We start from the raw sequence: 24,768 nt of genomic DNA on the forward strand, positions 1-24,768 counted from the left end.
CATCTTTGACCACCTAGTTGGGTAAGCCGCTCGGCAGGCGATGGTTATGACCTAAACAAGCCGCTGAAGCACTGTTCGTTGCCGTACAAGAACGAGACGGCCAGTCCATTACTGCTTAATGGGCGATCTGTCGGGTTGGCTTGTCACCGACTTGGATGACAATACGCCCTGCGCAGGCGTACTTAGAAGGGACATGAGGTTAAAGATACGGGTTTCCCACCCGTACTAAACATGGGCTTGGGCCAACGTCCTTGGGTGGCAGGTGCGCATGCCACGTACCCAGCTGGACGGAATGTCAAGTTGAGATGCTAATGACATTGACTATGTTATGCTAAGTGCTCGAGGGATTTGCATTGCAAATGAGTATCAAATGGTACGGACAGGCAATTTACATGACGGGTAGGAATGTCAGCGCCGGTTGGTGGACTGATTGCCGTAGGTCCATTATAATAACAGGTGGCTGCATATATAAACACCCCTGCGTCCAATCATGTCCAGGGCTTTGTTTCCCTGTGGCTTTAAAAGGGTGGGACCTGCTAGTCTGTCGACACTGTTCCAGACATGAGCTTGACGGACCGCAATGTGATGTCCCTAGTAAACGTTCTAAGAAGTCAGGCAAGAAACGCTCCCGTAAGGCGAAGCTATCTCCGGCTGAAAAACCCAGTGGTAAGTGTAAACGTAAGACTGATCGTTCTGCCGATGAGGATGATGATGGGTCACCGGTTGCCAGTGGTTCTCACCTGGCTGCTCCGGGAGAGACTACTTCACCTGCAGAGACTACATCTGCTCTGGTGGGAGATACTTCACCTGCAGAGACTACATCTGCTGCTGCGAGTGAGACAGTTAGTAACGAGACGGCTGATGCCATTGGTTCTCCCCCGGCTGCTCCGGGAGAGACACCACCTGTTGCGTGCACCATGAGCCCTCATCCTGCGTCAGGAGAGGTTCCTGTGCCCAGTGCGAAAGAGCTTGAGTCCTCGTCATCAGCAGAGGCTGCCCAGCCCGCTGCTGCCATAGTTTCGTGTGCTGCGATGTCCCCGCCGAAAAAGATAGTGCGGAGGGTTCGTTATCAGGATAGCCCACCTGATTTTGAGCCAGATATGATCCTTGATGCCGCTACGGGCGAGTTCAGGCCCAGACGCCCAGACGACGGTGATATCACCGCTGAGTCCGACTCGGAGGTTGACGAGGATGCGGCAGAGGACGATGACTTTTATGACAGGCAGTATGTAGGTGAGGCAAGCTCTGACGACGATGATGACGTTGCTGCTGTGTTGGCGGAGGACGACACCCCTCCTGTCTGGCGTATGTCAGAAACTACCGATGCTAATATATTTGAGGAGACCGATTTTGACCATGAAAGAGGACCGACCTTCACCTTGCCCAGCCACTCCCGTGAGATCGATTACTTTTTTAAGTTTATTCCAGCTACACTGATCAGATTGGCAAAGGACGAGACTAATAAATACGCCAAATTCCACCAGCGATATATCGCTAGAAAGATCGATAAATACTGGCGTAACGCTGACTACCGAGAGGTGCAGGCGTTCATTGGCGTCTTAGTCTGTATGGGTATCGACCATAAATCATCAGTGGAGGATTATTGGTCTAGCGATCCATTTCTGAGAAACCAGGGTATTTCTACTGTAATTACCCGCAGTCGCTTTCAGCAGCTTATGTGATATTTTCATCTGGCAGACCCAGAGAACGATCCACGTCGTGATCCCGATGAGGCACGCCGCCGACGTCGGTATCAGGAGGATCCCCTTTATAAAATCAATCCATGGATGGAGCCCATAGTTGACAGGTGCGTAAATAATTATAAGATGGGTAGAGAGATCTCCATCGACAAGGGCATGGTGCGATTTAAGGGCCGTTCTAAATTTAAGCAGAGATTACCGCATAAGCCTGACCGAGACGGTTTTAAGATATGGCAGCTGTGCGACTCCAGCACTGCATACATCGCTAACTTTGCACCGTACCTAGGTGTTAAATTTTGGGATCGGACTGATGGGAGACGGCAGGAGCGAGGTGTGGTGAAAAGAATTACGATGGAGCTGGTCCAGCCATTTTGTGGATATAATCACAGCCTATTTTGTGATAGCCTGTTTAGCACGGTCGTTACTGCTAGAGAGCTGATGGAGACCGGGATCTACATGGTCTGGAGCTTTAACCGCCGTAATCGTCGCACCATGCCCCCTCAATTAATTCCGCCGGGTAAGAGGAAGCGCCTTCCTCTGTCTGTTGGGGATATGAAAGCCACGACCAGAACGGACTCTCGTCTTAACATCACTGCTTATCAGGATAGTAACGCTCAGGTGCTGATCTTGAATACGGTCTATCCACCCTTGGAGTGCGTGCCAGTGGGGGAGGGAGACGAGCAGCGACAAGTGCCTCTGTCGCTGTATAATTATCGCCGGTACATGGGAGGTGTCGACCGAGCCAACCAGAAGCGCAAGTACTTTCACACTGGGCGCAAGAATCACAGATGGTGGACATATCTGGCATGTTACCTGATTGATGTTGCCCTGGTAAATGCATATATATGCTTCAAGCATGTACACCCTGATAGTAAGCTGACCCATAAGATGTTTCATCTGCGTGTCGGGAAACAGCTCATTGGCGGTTATTGTGGGCGATCGCAGCCCAGTGTGAGAGAGGTCGAGGCCACCGTTTCTCTTGCCTCCTACATAAATCCACAAAATCAGCAGATGCACGTTGTCAGCCGTTTGGAGGGGCGGCAGAAATGCTGTAAAGTATGCAGCAGAGAGGGTAAGACCACTGCCAGCGGACGACTGTCTGAGACGTCCAAAGGATGTAGTCTGTGCGGGGTTCATCTTCACGAGGGCGAGTGTTTTGCGGCTTTTCATCATCGCATGATGCTACGAGGTAAGAGGAGCGTTGGCGTGCAGACCTCTACTCACACTATTGAAGATTTTAGGCCAGGGGGTAAAGTGAAAACTTTTTACGTACAATGCATGATCTGTTACTGTGAAATTGTTTCTCTAACTTGGTGCGTTGTGAGTTCGAGTCCAATCGAATATTATCGAATTTCTAAAATAAAGATGACATCACTGGTCGGTGAGACCTAGTGTCAAAGAAACTGACGCTGTAATGGTGACGATAGGTACATGTAAGTTGTTGCCATAACGCATCGTAGAAGACGAGTCAACACAACAATGAAAATTCTCGATCTGTTTTCTATTTTTCAAAATATGTGTACTTTATAAGAGGAAGATGATTTATCATGCCAGAAGCGAATGTCTGTGAACTTGAATCACTCTGGTCCATATGAGCTCTAATTCTTTTTTACTCACATTTGGTATACCAATGTGAGGTTATCATATAAGCTGAATTGATTTGCATGTCTGTATATTTGCGGGTATGTGCGGATGTATTTCCGTCACACACAAAGGCTCCCATACTGCCAAAGCTACCATCTCAGTATTTGGTGTACAGGTAGGTGTAGGGGTTGAGATGTGAATTTGTTCAAATGAACACATCAGTGTCAAAAATGTGCAAATGAGGTAAGAAAAAGGGAAATCCTGCAAATGTGCAGGAGTCGTGGCATGTCAATTAAAGACAGGCTAACTCCACTGAGGTATTGCGGTATTTTTTTTTCAATTGTCAAGAAAGACGATTTACGACTAAAAATGCTGAACTTCTGTGACAGTTTCACTGCTTTTTAGCTACTATAGACTATAGTCTATAGAAGCTATTGGGATCGGTATCCGTCCGGCGTCCGTCGTCAGTCTGTATGTATGTATGTATGTCACTCAAATATCTTGAGAACCACAGTACTTACTGATTTGATATTTGTTGTGTAGATGAAAAATATGATTTTGAGAAATTTTTTTTAATTTTTTGATATTGTTGAAAATAGGCAAATTAATGCCAAAAAAGGCGTTTTTGGTAAAAAATCTTCTTCTTCATAACCGCTGGTCAGACAGCTTTGTTATTTGGTGGACATGTCCCTAGGGATAACCCAACTTAGATTTGTTAAAATTGTGATGAAATATGCAAATGTGTATTTTTAAGGAATTTTTTTGTCATTTTTGGTCAAAATTTGACTTACATTGTATGTAATTCTTGTACTGTATAAACCCTATCAATTCACCCAGAAAAAAATAATATGATTTTAAATAATTGAATTAATTAGGAAATCATCAAAGCCAAAATAATTTTAGTGTAGAATTATCAGAAAGTTCAACTTTTTTTGACAGTTCATAGTGAAATGCTTATCGTCTTGGAGGATTAAAACACGTAAAGGCAACTTTCCTGAATCCCAACTTTGACATATTCTGAACAATCATTTATTGTGCCCTGTATGTTATCTAATAGTTTGTCATGATAGGGTGGTCAAATAAATAGAGATAGAGAAAGTTCTAATTTCCATTTATGGTTGACTTGGTAAGGATAAAATAAAATTACTTTTTGAGGAAAAAAATAGAGTGGTCAAAGTGATAGGGTTTTTATGGTAAAGCTGGGCTGTAAGATTCCTCATGTGCTATTTATAGCAGTTATGCAATCTGTGTAAACAGTGCAATGAAAGTGTTACATGATTCCTTATAATTTTATTTTATTTTATTTATAATATTCATCCACAGCGGACACGATACGTGTACCGACATAGGATAGGATGACTGAAACAGGTGCGAACCACCTATACAAAGCCAGTCACCCTAATGAAATGAAATATGTACAAATGAAAAAAGCAAACAACAATAACATACAGGAGATAAAAAATGAAGAAAGTCTAAAACAAATCAAATAAAATCTACATAGGTCTACACCTGCTACACAGACAACGAGAAATCCACGTACAAGTGTTGTCTGGATCAAAACAGTTATAAAATTTATCCCAATACCATTTCGTCAATGTTACTCTAAATGTACAAAGTGAAGCAGTGGTTCTAATTGTCGCCGGTAAATTGTTCCAGAGAATGACAATTCTATTAAAGAGAAGGTGTTGGAAAGTGACAGTTTTACAATGGTTTCTATCCAGTGCATTTGTATCAGCACTAGAACGTGTATTAATTTTAGATGAGTGAGTTTTGACATACTTATGAACATTTAAAGAGTATTTCCCAGTAGTGCATTTATAAAAGAAAATCAGATCAAGAATCTCCCTGCGAAATGACAACGGTAAAAGGTTTACAGCAACTAATCTTTGTTTATAATCAATGTCAGTGGGATAATTAAGAATATACCTTGTTGCTGCTCTTTGGATTTTTTCAATTTTTACTAAGTTGCGCTTAGACTGGGCTGCCCAAACGACATTTCCGTACTCCAGATGACTACGCATTAGTGAACAGTAAAGAGCTTTAAGTGTTTTAGAGTCACATTTGTAGCCACAAGTGCGCTTGATCATGCCAAGCAATCTATGAGATTTCATGCAAATACGATCAATGTGAGTATTCCAATTCAAGTCGAAAGCGAGATCAACACCTAAATCACAGTATTTTTTAACTGATGCTAAGTCATTACCATTCATGATAATAATGCTTTTGATGACCTTGAACTTCTTAAGTTTCAAACATTTGTCTCTTCAGTGTGCTTTCTCTGAGTACGTACAGTCTCAACTTATTCAACAGAACTTACTTACAATGTTAATTTGAAAGTTAAAATGTGCTTGGTTAATAGGATGAAAATACTTATAACCTGACAGATATGCTGTTTTTTCATGACCTAAATCTTGATTTAAGCAAGTCTTGTTTACTTTAATTAGAATGTAATTAACTCTCGTTTATTAGCTACATTTTGTACTATAGACTAATATAGTCTATAGAAGCTATTTGGATGGGTATCCGTCCACCGTCCACCATCAGTCTGTATGTATGTCTGTATGTATGTATGTATGTACGTCCGTTTGTGAAGCGTCCGTCCACTCAAATATCTTGAAAACTGCAGTACTTACTGATTTGATATTTGTTGTGTGGATAAAATATATGATTTTGAGAAACTGATAATTTTATTAATTTTTTGATATTGTTGAAAATATGCAAATTAGCGCCAAAAAAGGCGTTTTTGATAACAAATCTTCTTCTTCATAACCACTGGTCAGACAGCTTTGTTATTTGGTATACAGGTCCCTAGGGATAACCCAACTTAGATTTGTTAAAATTGTGATGAAATATGCAAATCTGTATTTTTACGGAATTTTTTTTTCCATTTTTGGTCAGGCCATCCTGAAATGAGCTATCAAAGATATCCACCTTCTTTATCAATACATGTGTCACATAACACAGCAGAGCTCTGTCAACTGTTGAGTCGCTTGTTTTTTCAAAACCGCTGGTCAGACAGCTTTAATATTTGGTTTACAAGTCCCTAGGATGACCTTAGTGAGATAATTTCATACAGTCAGGAAATGCTTAATTTTGTATCCATGTCTATAGTAGCTTCAGGGACTTTGGCCCTATGTTTATTTGAACTTAAGTCATTTAAATACATCAGTTATATCAGTGATAGCATGATGATGATGCTGTCAAATTATGTTTATATTTGCACATTATATATTGCTACTTTGCATAATTTTGTGCTTTTGGTTTTGCACCCCTTTTACATTTTTTTCAATGGAACTATAGTATGAGATTCAGCACCCCTTGAAACCCCTAAATCCAAAATTAGAATTCTATAGAATGAACAAAAAATTGATTTACTAAAAATATGCTTATATTTAATTAGTGGGACTTAGTTTTTTTTGGCGAACTCCGTTTATAATATCGTAAGACTATATAACAGATATTCAAAGAAAATTTTTCTTAAAAGAAGTCAAGAAATCAGTTGTCAATCAATAATTGCACAAGGAAATGAGAAAACACATAATGCAAGTGCTCTCGTCCTCTTCAAATTGACCCTTAAAATTTCAAAAAAATCAAATTTTCAGGATTAAAAAAATGTGGCAGACATAAATCTGAAAAATTTTATACTTTAAAAGTAATTTGAATACATCAGTGATATCAGTGATGGGAAAAAATTGATTACCACGTCTTCCACCCAGTTGAAGCGATGTATTCATTGCTTCGCTTCGATAAAGTTTGTGTGTTATGCATGATAGTGTGTACATGAGCGTGAGTGCTTCACGAACTCTACAGCGCGTGGAGGGGGCGCAGTCAGAATTGTAACATCTTAATTCGGTTATTGAACCAATCTTTTTTGAGATTGGGGATTTGGCCGAGCGGTTTGTCTTTGGCTTCTCCGCTAGGTGATTGGGACCGTACGTTGTGAGTTCGAACCCGATTGAAACCATCGTATTCAAACTTTCTCAACCAATTTTGCTCATTCAAGTTTTATTTTTCTTCTTTCACCATTATCTATCCAACTAAGTTACTTTTAAAGACGCCCATTGGTTATAAATACCGGATTACATGAAAGTATGCTTATTATGCAAAGAGACGCCGTGCGAGTAGCTTGAATTGAGAGCTCCACAGATTGCGGTTTTTCGCGTGTTTTCTATGAAAATTTATGAAATGGGAATGCTCTACAGCAGGGTAAATACCTGTAAATACATAACGATGCGATATTTTTCAAACCAATAAGTTTTCGGGACAATTTTTGTGAGTAATTGTGCGTGGCCAGTGAGGACGTCGACCCAGGGGACACCGATTGGAATTTGAATACCACTGTCAATCAAACCTTGTGCAAAGTAAGACACGAGTCAGCTGGATGTCGATTAGCATTTCGCCTTATCTGCTAGGGTGACTACAATAAATAAAATATGTGTCAAGATTTCCAGTGTCGAAAGACTTGCGCAATAGTTTCGATACAGTTCTCCAACTTTTGTACCTACCCGCCACATTTCTGGGGATAAAAAACGTGATCAGACTACTGTTACGTGCAGAGAAAACGAACAAAAGGGTGAACTCAGCAAATAACGTTTAAACAGAATTTATTACAAAAATAAAACTAATTGCTAAGTCAGGGATAGAGTACAAGCTTTAAAAGTGTACAGACTACTTATCTCAGCTGGGACGGCAAAGCTCCAGTCTCAGAGTTGTAACAGTCAGTCGGATGAATGAACAGTCCTTCGGCTTGCAGGCTTGTAGTTGCACAAAGTCCAAAGTATAAATCCAGCGTTGACAGTGAAGGTCTTGAAAAGTCTTGAGAATGACTACTGCTGGAGTTTAGTAACACACAAGAGACACGATCCCAAAAGTCTGACTGGAAGCTGAGCACGTCCCTTTTATAAAGGCATATAAGAACAATCTAGAACTTTTATTGACATGCTAATTACTGTTCTAAAATTATCTCCCTTACACAACTAATCAACTTTCCAGAACATTCCAAACATGAGTAATTGAATTCAAGGTTGTGAGGTCATCAAGGGCAGTGACCTTGAGAATGTTCTAGACTAATTGAACTCAGGTCATGATGAGTGTGGGGTAAATGACCTACATAACACACCCCCTCTTCAAAAAAAAGAAAATTTTTCAAAGAAAAATCTTTCTTTTACAAATGTAATCTTGAAAAGGATTTAAGTACTCAAAATTTTTTTTTTTTTCTAAAGTAAAATTTCTTGAAAGTGAACAACAATAAACTCTAAATACGAGAGAGACAGTCTGCAATTAAATTGTCTCTGCCTTTGATATGTCTAATGTCAAGATTAAACTCCTGTAACATTAAACTCCATCTTAGCAATCTCTGATTTTTGCCTTTAAATTTCTGCAGAAAAACAAGAGGGTTGTGATCAATATAAACCACTATTGGCTGATTTGAAGAAGTAACTTCAAAAGTAACTTCAAAATGCTGTAAAGCTAATATCAAAGATAAACACTCTTTTTCAATTGTAGAGTAGTTTCTCTGGGATTTGTTAAATTTGTGTGAAAAGTAGCAAACAGGATGTCCCATGACTATCTTCTTGCAATTTGTTGTTGGAAAACTTGAAATGGCACTGAATTTGGCATAAAGTATGCACGGCAAAGTCCGGTTATTTTTACTGAGTTCGATAAAGTCATTGTTCGGCAAATACTTGGCTTCCTCCTGGAGATATTCCGCTTCGCAGGATTCAGTCCGTCTGGATGTTGTTCCACTGGATTACTGTCGCAGACATCTTCGGTGTTATAGATGATGTTTGTCCTCGTTGAAATATCTTGGAACAAATGTTCATGGATTGGTTCTTTCAGCTGTTGTTGTTGTTGTTCTGGCTGGAGGTGTGCCAACTTTGTAGACTCCAGCTTCTCCAGGATTTCTGAGTTCTGAAGCTTGACCGAGCCCAGCTTTGAGTTTAGAGTATTTTCACTCAAGTCAGTTTCAGTATCACTATCTTCATAATGGCTAGAACTGACTGCACTGACAGGCTGAGTTATAGTAGGATTATCCCTATCCAAATATGGCTTAAGCATATTTATGTGACATAGCTGTTTTTGTTTTCGCCTGTCAGGTGTTATTATGATGTAATTTAAACACTCAATTTCTTATCAATTAGATATGGCCCAAAGTAACGAGCATGGAGTGGTTTGCCAGGAACCGGAAGTAGAACAAGAACTTTTGACCTGGTTCAAACTTCCGTTTTGAGGTGTTTTTATCATATTTGGTTTTCATTGACTGCTGAGATGACTCAATATTTCTCTGGCTAATTCACATGCTTTAGAGAGTTTTGTACGAAAATCTGACACATATTGCAAAATATTCAGACAATCATCATCGTCTGATAGGAATTTCTCTTTAACGAGCTTAAGTGGGCCACGGACTGTATGTCCAAATACAAGCTCAAATGGGCTACAACCAAGAGACTCCTGAATTGACTCTCTAACAGCAAAGAGCAGAAAATGAATTCCTTCATCCCACTGCTTCTCTGTGTCAAAACAGTAGGTCGTAATCATGTTTTTTCAAAGTTTGATGAAATCGCTCAAGAGCACCCTGACTTTCTGGATGATAGGCGGAGGACCTATACTGTTTAATGCCTAGCTGATCCATTACTTGTTGAAAAATTCCAGACATAAAGTTGGAGCCTTGATCAGACTGGACACATTTAGGGAGGCCGAATAAAGTGAAAAATTTGACTAAAGCTCTCACTATAGTCTTTGTCTTTATATTTCTCAGTGGTATGGCTTCGGGGAACCGAGTTGATGTACACATAATTGTCAACATGTACTCATTTCCTGATCTTGTTTTTGGTAGGGGCCCAACACAGTCTATTAGTATCCTACTAAATGGTTCTTGAAATGCAGGAATTGGCTGTAAAGGGGCCTTTGGAATAGTCTGATTTGGCTTTCCTACCATTTGACATGTGTGACAAGTTTTACAGAAATGTGCTACATCCTGCCTGAGATTAGGCCAATAAAAGTGACTGAGAATTTTATGATAAGTTTTCCTGACTCCTAAGTGACCAGCCCAGGGGGTTTCATGGGCCAGGCGCAATATTTCAGCACGATAGGGCTTTGGAACCACAATTTGATGTTTTATAGCCCAATCGTCATCAACCAAAACATCTGGAGGTCTCCATTTACGCATGAGAATACCAGATTTTGTATAGTAGGAAACAGAGCTATCTGAAGTTTTACCTTCATCATCTACCCTGTCAAACAAAGACAAAATATCTGGGTCTTTGTGTTGTTCTGCAATGAGATTTGATCTAGAAAATGTCTGACTTTGGTCAGCAGAAGTTTTACTGGAAGTTTCAAATCCACGAGGGATAACGGAATGATCCGTGTCAAACACCTGACTGAGAAAGGTGTCATTTAAGTCAACATCTGTGACATTATTTTGAGAGTATTTTGATTCTCGGAAGTTTTCTTTGACATGGCTCGAGTAATAGCACATGAAGGAAATAAATCGGGTATCTCTTGTTCAATTGGCTCTGGATCCTGATCTAAAGTAGGATTATCAGTCACAAGTGGATTAGTAATGACCTTGTCCCCAGCAAGGTCGTTTCCAAGAAGAAGGTGAATCCCTTCAAAAGGCAAAAAAGGCCTAATACCTAAAGCCACAGGTCCAGAAACAAAGTCCGAAGACAAATAGACATTATGGAGAGGAACAGGAATGTAGTCATTACAATCTACCCCCTTAATAAGAACTTTAGAACCTGAAAATGACTTTTCAGAAAACGGCAGGGTATCTGCCAACAAAAGAGACTGGGAAGCCCCGGTATCTCTTAAAATTTTGACAGGGGTAGCAGAAGAGAAATCACTAGAAAGTGATATAAAACCATTATGAATAAATGGCTCGAAAATACCCATAATGCTATCCGGAGAAGAATTGACCTTGACCTCATTAATTGGGGATAAGAGGGATTTAACCTCAGAAAATGTGTTGCACACATTATTAGACTCTAATTGAGTTGATGAAGAAATAAAGCCGGTTGGCTTAGATCCACTTTGACCACTTTGACCTTCACGTTTTCTTTTCAATTTGAAACAATCTGACATTAAATGGCCGTCTTTCTTACAATAATTACAAGAAAGTGTACCAAACTGTTTGTCAGAAGGAGATGAGACTTGGGATCTGATGATGTGGGAGTGTTACTTGAACTGTGTGAACTGCTGTCATTTGATTTCCTACTCTCCTTTGAGAAATTCTTGGATGAAAAGGAGGAGTTAAATTTACCTGCATTGTTTCTGTATGAAAAGGACTGGGATGGTTTGCTGAGAAATGAAGATTTGTGGGTCAATGAATAATCATCGGCCAAACGTGCAGCAACCTCCAATGTATCTGCCTTTTGTTCATTGATAAATGTCTTGATGTCACTCCGGATGCACCTTTTAAATTCCTCAATCAAAACAAGTTGTCGTAATTTGTCATAATTCTGACTGACCTTTTCAGAAGAACACCAACGATCAAACAGTTGTTCTTTTGTTCGAGCAAATTCAACGTAAGTTTGATCCTTCACCTTCTCACAATCCCTAAATTTCTGACGGTAAGCTTCAGGCACCAACTCATAGCCCTTGAGAATTAATTCCTTCACAGAATCATAATCTGAAGCCTGCTCTACTGACAACTGAATGTAAATTTCTCTGGCTTTACCCACCAAAGCACTCTGCAAAAGCATAGACCAGGACTCCTTAGGCCAATTCAGACTCTGAGCAATTTTCTCAAAATGAAGGAAATATTTATCAACATCCTTTTCTTGGAAAGGGGGAACTAACCTGAAATGCTTAGTGATGTCAAACTTGTCTGAAGGGAAGAATTTTCCTGACTGTCCAAGCTCTAAACGTCTCATTTCTAACTGTAGTCGATGTTCTTCCAATTCTCTCTCCTTTTCTCTCTGTCTTTCTTCCATTTGTAATTCTTTCTCTCTCATTTGTAATTCTAGTTTCTTGATCTCCAAATTTGTCTGCATTTCTAATTCTAATTTTCTGAGTTCAGAGGTAGACTCGGGCTCATAATCTTTCAGGGTGGATTCCTCAAATTGGCCAGAATTAACTAAATGTTTTGCAATCTTGAACTGTATTTCTCGCTTGCGCATAGATCTTTTGACATCTACTTTAAGGAAATTGGCCAGTGTTATGAGGTTGTCTTTTCTGAGGGAATTAAATGTGTCCTGATCAAGGTCATCCATAAATTCGTCTGGTTTAAATTCCGCCATGATTAAATTTCGCTGAGTTCACAGTATACAGTAGTTTTGAAAAGGCTGTCAAAATGTTGTCAAACGGCTCAAAATATTCGTATCCCGGACGAGCCCCCAATTTGTTACGTGCAGAGAAAACGAACAAAAGGGTGAACTCAGCAAATAACGTTTAAACAGAATTTATTACAAAAATAAAACTAATTGCTAAGTCAGGGATAGAGTACAAGCTTTAAAAGTGTACAGACTACTTATCTCAGCTGGGACGGCAAAGCTCCAGTCTCAGAGTTGTAACAGTCAGTCGGATGAATGAACAGTCCTTCGGCTTGCAGGCTTGTAGTTGCACAAAGTCCAAAGTATAAATCCAGCGTTGACAGTGAAGGTCTTGAAAAGTCTTGAGAATGACTACTGCTGGAGTTTAGTAACACACAAGAGACACGATCCCAAAAGTCTGACTGGAAGCTGAGCACGTCCTTTTATAAAGGCATATAAGAACAATCTAGAACTTTTATTGACATGCTAATTACTGTTCTAAAATTATCTCCCTTACACAACTAATCAACTTTCCAGAACATTCCAAACATGAGTAATTGAATTCAAGGTTGTGAGGTCATCAAGGGCAGTGACCTTGAGAATGTTCTAGACTAATTGAACTCAGGTCATGATGAGTGTGGGGTAAATGACCTGATCAGACTACATTCAAGTCAATTACATCTTGGTAACCGTGAACACGGTCCCTCCACAAAACGTGCCGTGAAGAAGAAAATATACTATCAAGTTCTCTCTTACTGGAAAGTTTGATGGCCCTGAAAAGGGCCGTTTGGTTTGGTTTTGTGGCTGCTACTGTAAAGCCAACGATGTGTATGTGTATGGTACGCTGGGCAAATTTTGATATAACGATCGGACAACAATAGTTACGCAAAATGGCATATCAATTTTCTTCTTTTGACGAGTACGTCATCGGCCTGCATCAGATGCTGTTTTTGGGCGAAAAATCGCTCATCACGCCAAGCGTGTGTCCGGTCAAGGATATCCCAATACTTCCGACAGAGTCGGAGTCAGATAGACACGTTGTCATTGCCAAACTAATGATGCTAAACTTAGAATGAAAAATCAAGAAATGTTCAATACCCCGGCACAGAGGTGTGAAGCGGTACGGTATCCGTGTATAGTTTCCGATGGAGTGTCGTTTGTACCTCCTTGAGTCTACCAATAAACTAAATGTTTATTTGACCATGGAGCTAAAAAGGATGATTTGACTTCCTCTGTTTCGTTCTGCCGTCACTTTGAGTGTATGTATCCACGTGAGCAAGTGCCATCGTATTGATAACCGACGCGATGCAGTTCCGCTGAATATTGATCAAAGTTTATTACGTCTGAGAAATTTACGAGATTTCCTGTCCAAGTTTTAGAAATACATCTGATTTTTGTACTTTTTGGTTCCAATGCGAACAAAGTCTCGCAACACAATTTTGTAAATAATGTAATACACGATGATCTGGACTTGTTTTCTGACTTCCGACCGCCATCTTGGTCTCATAGAAGTTTACGTTGGCTGGTTGAGTACGTCAAGATCACGGTTCAATCTTCAGAAAATACTCATTTTATATTATTTCAACACCGATGTTTCCAAATTTAATAAAACATTAGTTCTAAGAATTAGGGAGATTCGAACGATGCAGATCGTGTTTTTTGCATACCAGTATATTGACTTGTAATTTTGTGGGTCGAGGCATAGACAGTAGAGAGGGGAGATGGTCGAGGACACTGTCCGCATCCGGCGCCAAGCGATACAGTGCTGGAATTGGTGAAATCTGTAACTCGAACGCACCAAGTATGGTGAAAACACCTAATGCCAAAATGTACCTACTCCGACGTGCTCATCGACATTCGACATGAATTTATGTTTGTAAATATAGCGGCGTTTGACGCAAAACAGTGAAAAAGTTACTATGTTTACAGGGTGGAGACTGAGTACCCACTAATGCGCGAACCTGGGATTGAGAACGGCGGCTTTAAGAAGCAAACACTGCTATTAAAAATGGCCTGACATTGCTTTTAATTCCATGTAATATAATCTTACAAGAGGACATCTGTATACCTTGGTATGGTAGATTGTATCACTAAATTTGATATACCAGGCTGCTCCTTGGTATTGTATATATGTGGGTGTGCCCATTGCAACAGTTGCCAACCATTACATGCATTTGCCTAAGTATTTGATGGGCTATGCATCAAAATGTTTTCAGTTGCTCTTAACATTATGATTAATATAAGTCAAAGCCCATTAAAGTTATTAAATATCGTATCTTCACTCACTCTAGCCTGCCACATCAAACCAAATATAAGCCAAGTGTCATTGACACTATGTTTCTTAATTTGTTTTGTTTGGATTTCTTTTACAGAAGGTACATTATTTCAAGTAGTTGATGTCAGTCACAGTGAGTTCACCTCAAATACTGGTATTGCATCTCAGAATCTGATTGCAAGAGGAGTTGCTCCCAACACACTGAAGAATCACAGTGATTATGCCAATAGCTGTCCAGTTCATCAAAGTCCTGAGTTGATTACACAGAGTCCCACTTGCAGTCAGATTGTCATTCGTCACCAATTACCTGATGCACCAGCAGATGTTTCTCACTTAGTAAGGCTGCGAGATGATGATAGCCCAAGGACTTTGTTAGGTGAAGATACTAATGGTTACCAGACAGGTTCACACATGCCAGCAAGCAGAAGGGAGGGAGCGCCACCTGTACATCATCAGTCCATGTCAATACCTGCTGAGGGTCAGTCAGTCTATTCACAACCACGTCATTCAGAGCAAAGAAACCTACAGAGAACTTTATCAGAGCAGACGGCATCATCATTGGATCAATGCGAACATTTACAAAAGTCTGGATCTGCCCATGGTACATGGCCAAAGAGAGGTCATACCCCAGCAAAACAGACACGTGAAACATGGCCAACTGGTCGTGGAGCTCAGTACTGTCCTCTGTCTACTGGACCGTGGGTAGAAGGACAGAATGTAAATGGCTCACTACCAGGTGTAGGTATGGCTACTCGACAAGGATCAATTCCCAACCAGCAACCATTGAGAAGTACTATTGGTAGTACTCAACCATCTATTGTGTCCTCATATCCTACAGATTGTAATTTGAAAGAAGTTCGATCAATTCCCAGATCTGTTCCTCAAGGTCAGTGTAATGCTACAACTTGTATTACTTGAATTTGAAAATTGCATAAAACCTACTGTCATGTAAAGGAACTCAAGCAAGAATGAATGGATAAACTTTTGTGCAAATGTTCATTGTGTGCTGTTACACTATAAACACTTTATTAATCTGTATTTGAATTCCATTGAATTCAACCCCAAGCTGAAATTGGAATCTCTCATTTCAGTCAATTCAACCCAATGACTAAGCCACAAATGTTCTGGTAAGTTAGTATTAAAATGAAGAATATTTCAGACATCATACTGACGTACGTACGTACAGTATGTCCGTCAACATCAAAAACACGCGTACTGCTGCGCGTTTCAGCTTGGTATTTGGTGTGTGGATGCATCCTGGGCTATAGATGGGATTTTGTTCAAATGAAGTCTGCATTGCCAAAATTATGCAAATGAGCTTACAAAATGTGAAATTGGTTAAACCGGTGTGCGGGGTATAAAAGACCCCTAACTCATCGAAAATTCATAATGGCGCTTGAGTGACAACTGGCAACAGCAAGGTAGACCGCTCCGTGAAAATCAGCCGAAGCGATTCTCAAACAAACATTATTGGCATACCATAAACATAGACTGTTTCATAAACACGTAGGCCATACGGGTATCCGCAAAGTTTCACAAAGCCTTTTAAAATTACGACGATTAGGGGAAAAATCGCTTTCGTAACGAAGGAAATGGCCCCCAGGGAACAGTCGTTCCGCGATTCAAACAATTGTCAATCATTCAGTGACGCGCAGAGGTGTAAACTGGTCAAACATTTGCTGTGCATACGAGAATAATTACGATGTAAACAAACCATGTGTACGCTTAGAGTTACATGGATATTGGCGTACACACAGGATGAAAACTTCGTGGTTGTCATAAACTATTTTACTAGCAAACGTTTATGATGCACAGACATCGCAAAAGTGAGCCATTTTCGGTCGTGACTTAGCAAGAGATGAGTCAGTACCGGTACGATGTATCCTTGCGAAAAGTACGTACACTGTATTTTACAGAACTGCAGGGAGAGTCCATAGTTTACAATGACATCGAAAACAACTAAATATTAAAGCATTGCGGTAGCCTCCATGGTCAATTTGCTAGCCCTGAAAACGGCCGTATCGCGTATGGTTTGTGTACTATGATATGTACACGTGTTCTCACACATGGCAATGACATGTCGTGTTCGGAGGGTTGGTAAGGTTTTGACATACCGGTTGCCCCAGTAACGTTTGGACTTCTGTTATGAGAATGAAGCAAAGCTTGTAAAGACATCAAAACAGTATTTGTCAATGTCAGTTCAAGGTGAGCAAGTGAGCGTCGACGCGTCGTCACCCGATCTTCTTCGAAAGGCTTAGGCCTATTGATAAACTGACGTGTGTCCGAGATCGGCTCATTGAGTTGGCACTACATCGTATGATTTCGACAAAGGTTGGACTTTAATTTCTTCAATAACGAAGATATCTATGAACCCAGTCCGTGGTTCATCCCATTACTCCGAAAATGAACATAACTCGTGATTAGTTGTCCGGTGTCACCCTCAAAGCAACCGAGCAGCCGACCTCGATCGCTTACAGATATCGTGGTACGCGAGATTCATGGAAATCTCGATCCTTCCGTGATGTAGCGAACTTATTTTCTTATTTTTTGCGATCGGCCATGACGTCGCGTCGTTGACCTATTTCCTACCATTTTCCTGACCCTGTTTCTCAGTCAATGTTTAGACCGGTAATTCGTGATTTCAACATACGAAATTGCCAGCTTCGGATTATTTTTAATGTTTATGTTTATTACTTTCTTGATGATTATTTCCACAGCGTACGGCGCCATTTCCGTACGTATGTAGATATGGCGGTCAGCAGCCGAATCATTCTCTAACGATGACATGACCCCGAAAACTTTGTTATGTAGGTCATTTCCCCCACACTCATCATGACCTGAGTTCAATTAGTCTAGAACATTCCCAAGGTCACTGCCCTTGATGACCTCACAACCTTGAATTCAATTAGTCATGTTTGGAATGTTCTGGAAAGTTGATTAGTTATGTAAGGGAGATAATTTTAGAACAGTAATTAGCATGTCAATAAAAGTTCTAGATTGTTCTTATATGCCTTTATAAAAGGGACGTGCACAGCTTCCAGTCAGACTTTTGGGATCGTGTCTCTTGTGTGTTACTAAACTCCAGCAGTAGTCATTCTCAAGACTTTTCAAGACCTTCACTGTCAACGCTGGATTTATACTGTGGACTTTGTGTAGCTTCAAGCCTGCAAGGACTGTTCATTCATCCAACTGACTGTTACAACTCTGAGACTGGAGCTTTGCCGTCCCAGCTGAGATAAGTAGTCTGTACACTTTAAAGCTTGTACTCTATCCCTGACTTAGCAATTAGTTTTATTTTCGTAATAAATTTTGTTTAAACGTTAACTGCTGAGTTCACCCTTTTGTTCGTTTTCTCTGCACGTAACAAAATTGGGGGCTTGTCCGGGGATACGAATATTTTGAGCCGTTTGACAACATTTTGCCTGCCTTTTCAAAACTACTGTATACTGTGAACTCAGCGAAATTCAATCATGGCGGAATTCAAGCCAGACGAATTTATGGATGACCTTGATCAGGACACATTTAATTCCCTCAGAAAAGACAACCTCATAGCACTGGCAATTTCCTTAAAGTAGATGTCAAAAGATCTATGCGCAAGCGAGAAATTCAATTCAAGATTGCAAAACATTTAGTTAATTCTGGCCATTTTGAAGAGTCTGCCTTAAAAGATTATGAGCCTGAGTCTTCCTTCGAACTCAAAAAATTAGAATTAGAAATTCAGGCAGATTTGGAGCTTAAAAAATTGGCATTAGAAAAAGAAAAAATACAAATGCAATTACAAATGAAAGAAAAAGAATTGCAAATGGAAGAAAGACAGAAAGAAAAAGAAAGGCAGGAAAGATTAGAAATGGAAGAAAGACAGAAAGAGAGGGAATTGGAAATGAAAGAAAAAGAATTGCAAATGGAAGAAAGACAAAGGGAGAAAGAAAGAGAGGAAAAAGAAAAGGAAAGAGAATTAGCTGAACACCGACTGCAGTTAGAAATGAGACGTTTAGAGCTTGGAAAGTCAGGAAAATTCTTCCCTTCAGACAATTTGACATCACTAAGCATTTCAGGTTAGTTCCCCCTTTCCAAGAAAAGGATGTTGATAAATATTTTCTCCATTTTGAGAAAATTGCTCAGAGTCTGAATTGGCCTAAGGAGTCCTGGTCTATGCTTTTGCAGAGTGCTTTGGTGGGTAAAGCCAGAGAAATTTACATTCAGTTGTCAGTAGAGCAGGCTTCAGATTATGATTCTGTGAAGGAATTAATTCTCAAGGGTTATGAGTTGGTGCCTGAAGCTTACCGTCAGAAATTTAGGGATTGTGAGAAGGTGAAAGATCAAACTTACGTTGAATTTGCTCGAACAAAAGAACAACTGTTTGATCGTTGGTGTTCTTCGGAAAAGGTCAGTCAGAATTATGACAAATTACGACAACTTGTTTTGATTGAGGAATTTAAAAGGTGCATCCGGAGTGACATCAAGACGTTTATCAATGAACAAAAGGCAGATACATTAGAGGTTGCTGCACGTTTGGCCGATGATTATTCATTGACCCACAAATCTTCATTTCTCAGCAAACCATCCCAGTCCTTTTCATACAGAAACAATGCAGGTAAATTTAACTCCTCCTTTTCATCCAAGAATTTCTCAAAGGAGAGTAGGAAAATCAAATGACAGCAGTTCACACAGTTCAAGTAACACTCCCACATCATCAGATCCCAAGTCTCAATCTCCTTCTGACAAACAGTTTGGTACACTTTCTTGTAATTATTGCAAGAAAGACGGCCATTTAATGTCAGAGTGTTTCAAATTGAAAAGAAAACGTGAAGGTCAAAGTGGTCAAAGTGGATCTAAGCCCACCGGCTTTATTTCTTCATCAACTCAATTAGAGTCTAATAATGTGTGCAACACATTTTCTGAGGTTAAACCCCTCTTATCCCCAATTAATGAGGTCAAGGTCAATTCTTCTCAAGATAGCATTATGGGTATTTTCGAACCATTTATTCATAATGGTTTTATATCACTTTCTAGTGATTTCTCTTCCGCTACCCCTGTCAAAATTTTAAGAGATACCGGGGCTTCCCAGTCTCTTTTGTTGGCAGATACCCTGCCGTTTTCTGAAAAGTCATTTTCAGGTTCTAAAGTTCTTATTAAGGGGGTAGATTGTAATGACTACATTCCTGTTCCTCTCCATAATGTCTATTTGTCTTCGGACTTTGTTTCTGGACCTGTGGCTTTAGGTATTAGGCCTTTTTTGCCTTTTGAAGGGATTCACCTTCTTCTTGGAAACGACCTTGCTGGGGACAAGGTCATTACTAATCCACTTGTGACTGATAATCCTAGTTTAGATCAGGATCCAGAGCCAATTGAACAAGAGATACCCGATTTATTTCCTTCATGTGCCATTACTCGAGCCATGTCAAAGAAAACTTCCGAGAATCAAAATACTCTCAAAAATAATGTCACAGATGTTGACTTAAATGACACCTTTCTCAGTCAGGTGTTTGACACGGATCATTCCGTTATCCCTCGTGGATTTGAAACTTCCAGTAAAACTTCTGCTGACCAAAGTCAGACATTTTCTAGATCAAATCTCATTGCAGAACAACACAAAGACCCAGATATTTTGTGTTTGTTTGACAGGGTAGATGATGAAGATAAAACTTCAGATAGCTCTGTTTCCTATTATACAAAATCTGGTATTCTCATGCGTAAATGGAGACCTCCAGATGTCTTTGGTTGATGACGATTGGGCTATAAAACATCAAATTGTGGTTCCAAAGCCCTACCGTGCTGAAATATTGCGTCTGGCCCATGAAACGCCCTGGGCTGGTCATTTGGAGTAAGGAAAACTTATCATAAAATTCTCAGTCACTTTTATTGGCCTAATCTCAGGCAGGATGTAGCACATTTCTGTAAAACTTGTCACACATGTCAAATGGTAGGAAAGCCAAATCAGACCATTCCAAAGGCCCCTTTACAGCCAATTCCTGCATTTCAAGAACCATTTAGTAGGATACTAATAGACTGTGTTGGGCCCCTACCAAAAACAAGATCAGGAAATGAGTATATGTTGACAATTATGTGTACATCAACCCGGTTCCCAGAAGCCATACCACTGAGAAACATAAAGACAAAGACTATAGTGAGAGCTTTAGTCAAATTTTTCACTTTATTTGGCCTCCCTAAATGTGTCCAGTCCGATCAAGGCTCCAACTTTATGTCTGGTATTTTTCAACAAGTAATGGATCAGCTAGGCATTAAACAGTATAGGTCATCCGCCTATCATCCAGAAAGTCAGGGTGCTCTTGAGCGATTTCATCAAACTTTGAAAAACATGATTAGGACCTACTGTTTTGACACAGAGAAGCAGTGGGATGAAGGAATTCATTTTTTGCTCTTTGCTGTTAGAGAGTCAATTCAAGAGTCTCTTGGTTTTAGCCCATTTGAGCTTGTATTTGGACATACAGTCCGTGGCCCACTTAAGCTCGTTAAAGAGAAATTCCTATCAGACGATGATGATTGTCTGAATATTTTGCAATATGTGTCAGATTTTCGTACGAAACTCTCTAAAGCATGTGAATTAGCCAGAGAAAATCTTGAGTCATCTCAGCAGTCAATGAAAACCAAATATGATAAAAACACCTCAAAACGGAAGTTTGAACCAGGTCAAAAAGTTCTTGTTCTACTTCCAATTCCTGGCAAACCACTCCATGCTCGTTACTTTGGGCCATACCTAATTGATAAGAAATTGAGTGATTTAAATTACATCATAATAACACCTGACAGGCGAAAACAAAAACAGCTATGTCACATAAATATGCTTAAGCCATATTTGGATAGGGATAATCCTACTATAACTCAGCCTGTCAGTACCGTCAGTTCTGGCCATTATGAAGATAGTGATACTGAAACTGACTTGAGTGAAAATACTCTAAACTCAAAGCTGGGCTCGGTCAAGCTTCAGAACTCAGAAATCCTGGAGAAGCTGGAGTCTACAAAGTTGGCACACCTCCAGCCAGAACAACAACAACAGGTGAAAGAACTGCTCCACGAATATAAACACCTGTTTCAAGATGTTCCAACGAGGACAAACGTCATCTATCACGACGTTGATGTTGGGGACAGTAAGCCTGTAAAACAACATCCATACAGACTGAATCCAACAAAAGCGAAATATCTCCAGGAAGAAGTCAAATACCTGCTGGACAATGACTTTATTGAACCCAGTAAAAGTAACTGGAGTTCGCCGTGCATACTTGTTCCCAAATCAGACCACAGTTATCGTATGTGCACGGACTTTAGGAAGGTCAACGCTTTAACAAAGACAGACACTTTCCCAATCCCGAGGATTGATGACTGCATCGACCGAGTGGGAAAAGCCAAGTATGTGACAAAATTTGACCTACTGAAGGGATTTTGGCAAGTCCCTCTGACGGATCGTGCTCGTGAAATATCCGCCTTTGTTACACCAGACGGATTGTTCCAGTACAAGGTGATGCCATTCGGAATGAAGAACTCTCCGGCAACGTTCCAACGGATGATCAACGACGTCATATCCGGGCTAGACGGGTGTGCAGCTTCGTTGACGACGTCATCCTGTATAGTGACACCTGGGAGGAACACATCAAGCTCATGCGGAAGTTCTTTGAGAGACTGAGCAAAGCAATGTTGACTGTCAACCTTGCCAAATCTGAGTTTGGTGGGCGAGGGTGACTTACCTCGGACATACTGTAGGACAGGGTGAGGTAAAACCTGTTGATGCCAAAATCAGTGCCATTTCAAGTTTTCCCATACCAAACTGCAAACGACAACTGATGCGCTTTCTCGGTATGGCTGGTTACTACAGAAAATTCTGTCCAAATTTCTCCACAATTACTGAGCCTTTGACTAACTTACTTAAAAAGAAAGTAAAGTTTGTTTGGTCAGAGCAATGCCAACAGGCATTTGATACACTTAAAGCCATACTGCAAAGTGCTCCAGTGTTGTCTGCACCAGATTTCACTTTGCCATTCAAATTAGCTGTAGATGCTAGTGATACGGCTGCTGGTGCTGTTTTATTGCAAGAGGATAGTCATGGTATAGATCATCCTGTTTGCTATTTTTCACGCAAATTTAACAAATCTCAGAGAAACTACTCTACAATTGAAAAGAGTGTTTATCTTTGATATTAGCTTTACAGCATTTTGAAGTTTATGTTACTTCTTCAAATCAGCCAATAGTGGTTTATATTGATCACAACCCTCTTGTTTTTCTGCAGAAATTTAAAGGCAAAAATCAGAGATTGCTAAGATGGAGTTTAATGTTACAGGAGTTTAATCTTGACATTAGACATATCAAAGGCAGAGACAATTTAATTGCAGACTGTCTCTCTCGTATTTAGAGTTTATTGTTGTTCACTTTCAAGAAATTTTATTGTTGTTCACTTTCAAGAAACTTTACTTTAGAGTAAAACAAAATTTGAGTACTTAAATCCTTTTCAAGATTACATTTGTAAAAGAAAGATTTTTCTTTGAAAAATTTTCTTTTTTTTGAAGAGGGGGTGTGTTATGTAGGTCATTCCCCCCACACTCATCATGACCTGAGTTCAATTAGTCTAGAACATTCTCAAGGTCACTGCCCTTGATGACCTCACAACCTTGAATTCAATTAGTCATGTTTGGAATGTTCTGGAAAGTTGATTAGTTGTGTAAGGGAGATAATTTTAGAACAGTAATTAGCATGTCAATAAAAGTTCTAGATTTTCTTATATGCCTTTAAAAAGGGACGTGCACAGCTTCCAGTCAGACTTTTGGGATCGTGTCTCTTGTGTGTTACTAAACTCCAGCAGTAGTCATTCTCAAGACTTTTCAAGACCTTCACTGCCAACGCTGGATTTATACTGTGGACTTTGTGCAGCTTCAAGCCTGCAAGGACTGTTCATTCATCCAACTGACTGTTACAACTCTGAGACTGGAGCTTTGCCGTCCCAGCTGAGATAAGTAGTCTGTACACTTTTAAAGCTTGTACTCTATCCCTGACTTAGCAATTAGTTTTATTTTCGTAATAAATTTTGTTTAAAACGTTAACTGCTGAGTTCACCCCTTTTGTTCGTTTTCTCTGCACGTAACAACTTCAGTCAATCAACTCAGCGAAAACTTCAGTAGATCAACTCAGCACGCTCCTGTTTTTATGAAATTGAGATTTTTTCCTTCTTTCTTTTTTCTTTCGCGTATTGCGAAGGCTGTACCTAAGCTTATAGTCAGAGCATGAGTTGAGAGCAAACAGATTACCCAGATAATGCGAACGATAGCAACCGTTACCAACAGACTCATTATGCAGAGCCATGCCCCAAAACGCCCATCCAAACTTGGCATTAATGCGGTTCCCGGTCCATTTCGCCCCGGGCTTTAAGAATTAATAACTCAAGAACCGCCTTTTTGATTGCTTTTAAAATTTGTGTGCCGCTTTTTTGATTGCTTTGAAAATTTGTGTGCAAGTACCTTAGGTGAACCTGATACAGTTTTATGAATATTGTGAAATTATCCTTAATTTTGTATTTTTGCTGAATTTTTTTGTGATTTTTCTCATTTTCAGTAAAAATTCTTCTCTGAAACCGCCAGCCCAATTGCTCTCAAATTTGGGTTGTCTCTTTGCAAGGGTGTTACTCTTGTAATTTGTTAGTCCCCGGGGGGACTTATAGGTTTGGTCATGTCCGTGCGTGCGTGCGTGCGTGCGTGCGTGCGTGTGTGCGTCCGTCCGTGCGTCCGTCCGTCCGTCCGTTCACGCAGATATCTCAGAGACGCCTGTAGCGATTTGATTCAAACTTGGTACAAGGATTATCATCTATGCCATACATATGCACATCGATTTGTTTTACGATCCGATTCAAAATGGCCGTCTGGCAGCCATTTTGTTTCCTGTATTTGATGACGGTGCGTATGTTCACGCAAATTTCTCAGTGATTCTAAGAGCGATTCCATTCAAACTTGATACA

General features: G+C 40.1%; 1 protein-coding gene across 1 annotated transcript in view; it reads left to right on the plus strand.

Moving 5' to 3' along the window:
- LOC139143871 (uncharacterized) overlaps positions 1-24,768 on the plus strand; it is a 53,052-nt gene that overhangs the window by 15,084 nt on the left and 13,200 nt on the right. The window contains exon 4 of the mRNA XM_070714810.1: positions 14,908-15,696. Within this exon, the coding sequence (XP_070570911.1) occupies positions 14,908-15,696 (789 nt within the window). The remainder of the gene's footprint in view (positions 1-14,907; positions 15,697-24,768) is intronic.

This window comes from Ptychodera flava, chromosome 1, assembly GCF_041260155.1.
Source record: "Ptychodera flava strain L36383 chromosome 1, AS_Pfla_20210202, whole genome shotgun sequence".
NCBI lineage: Eukaryota > Metazoa > Hemichordata > Enteropneusta > Ptychoderidae > Ptychodera > Ptychodera flava.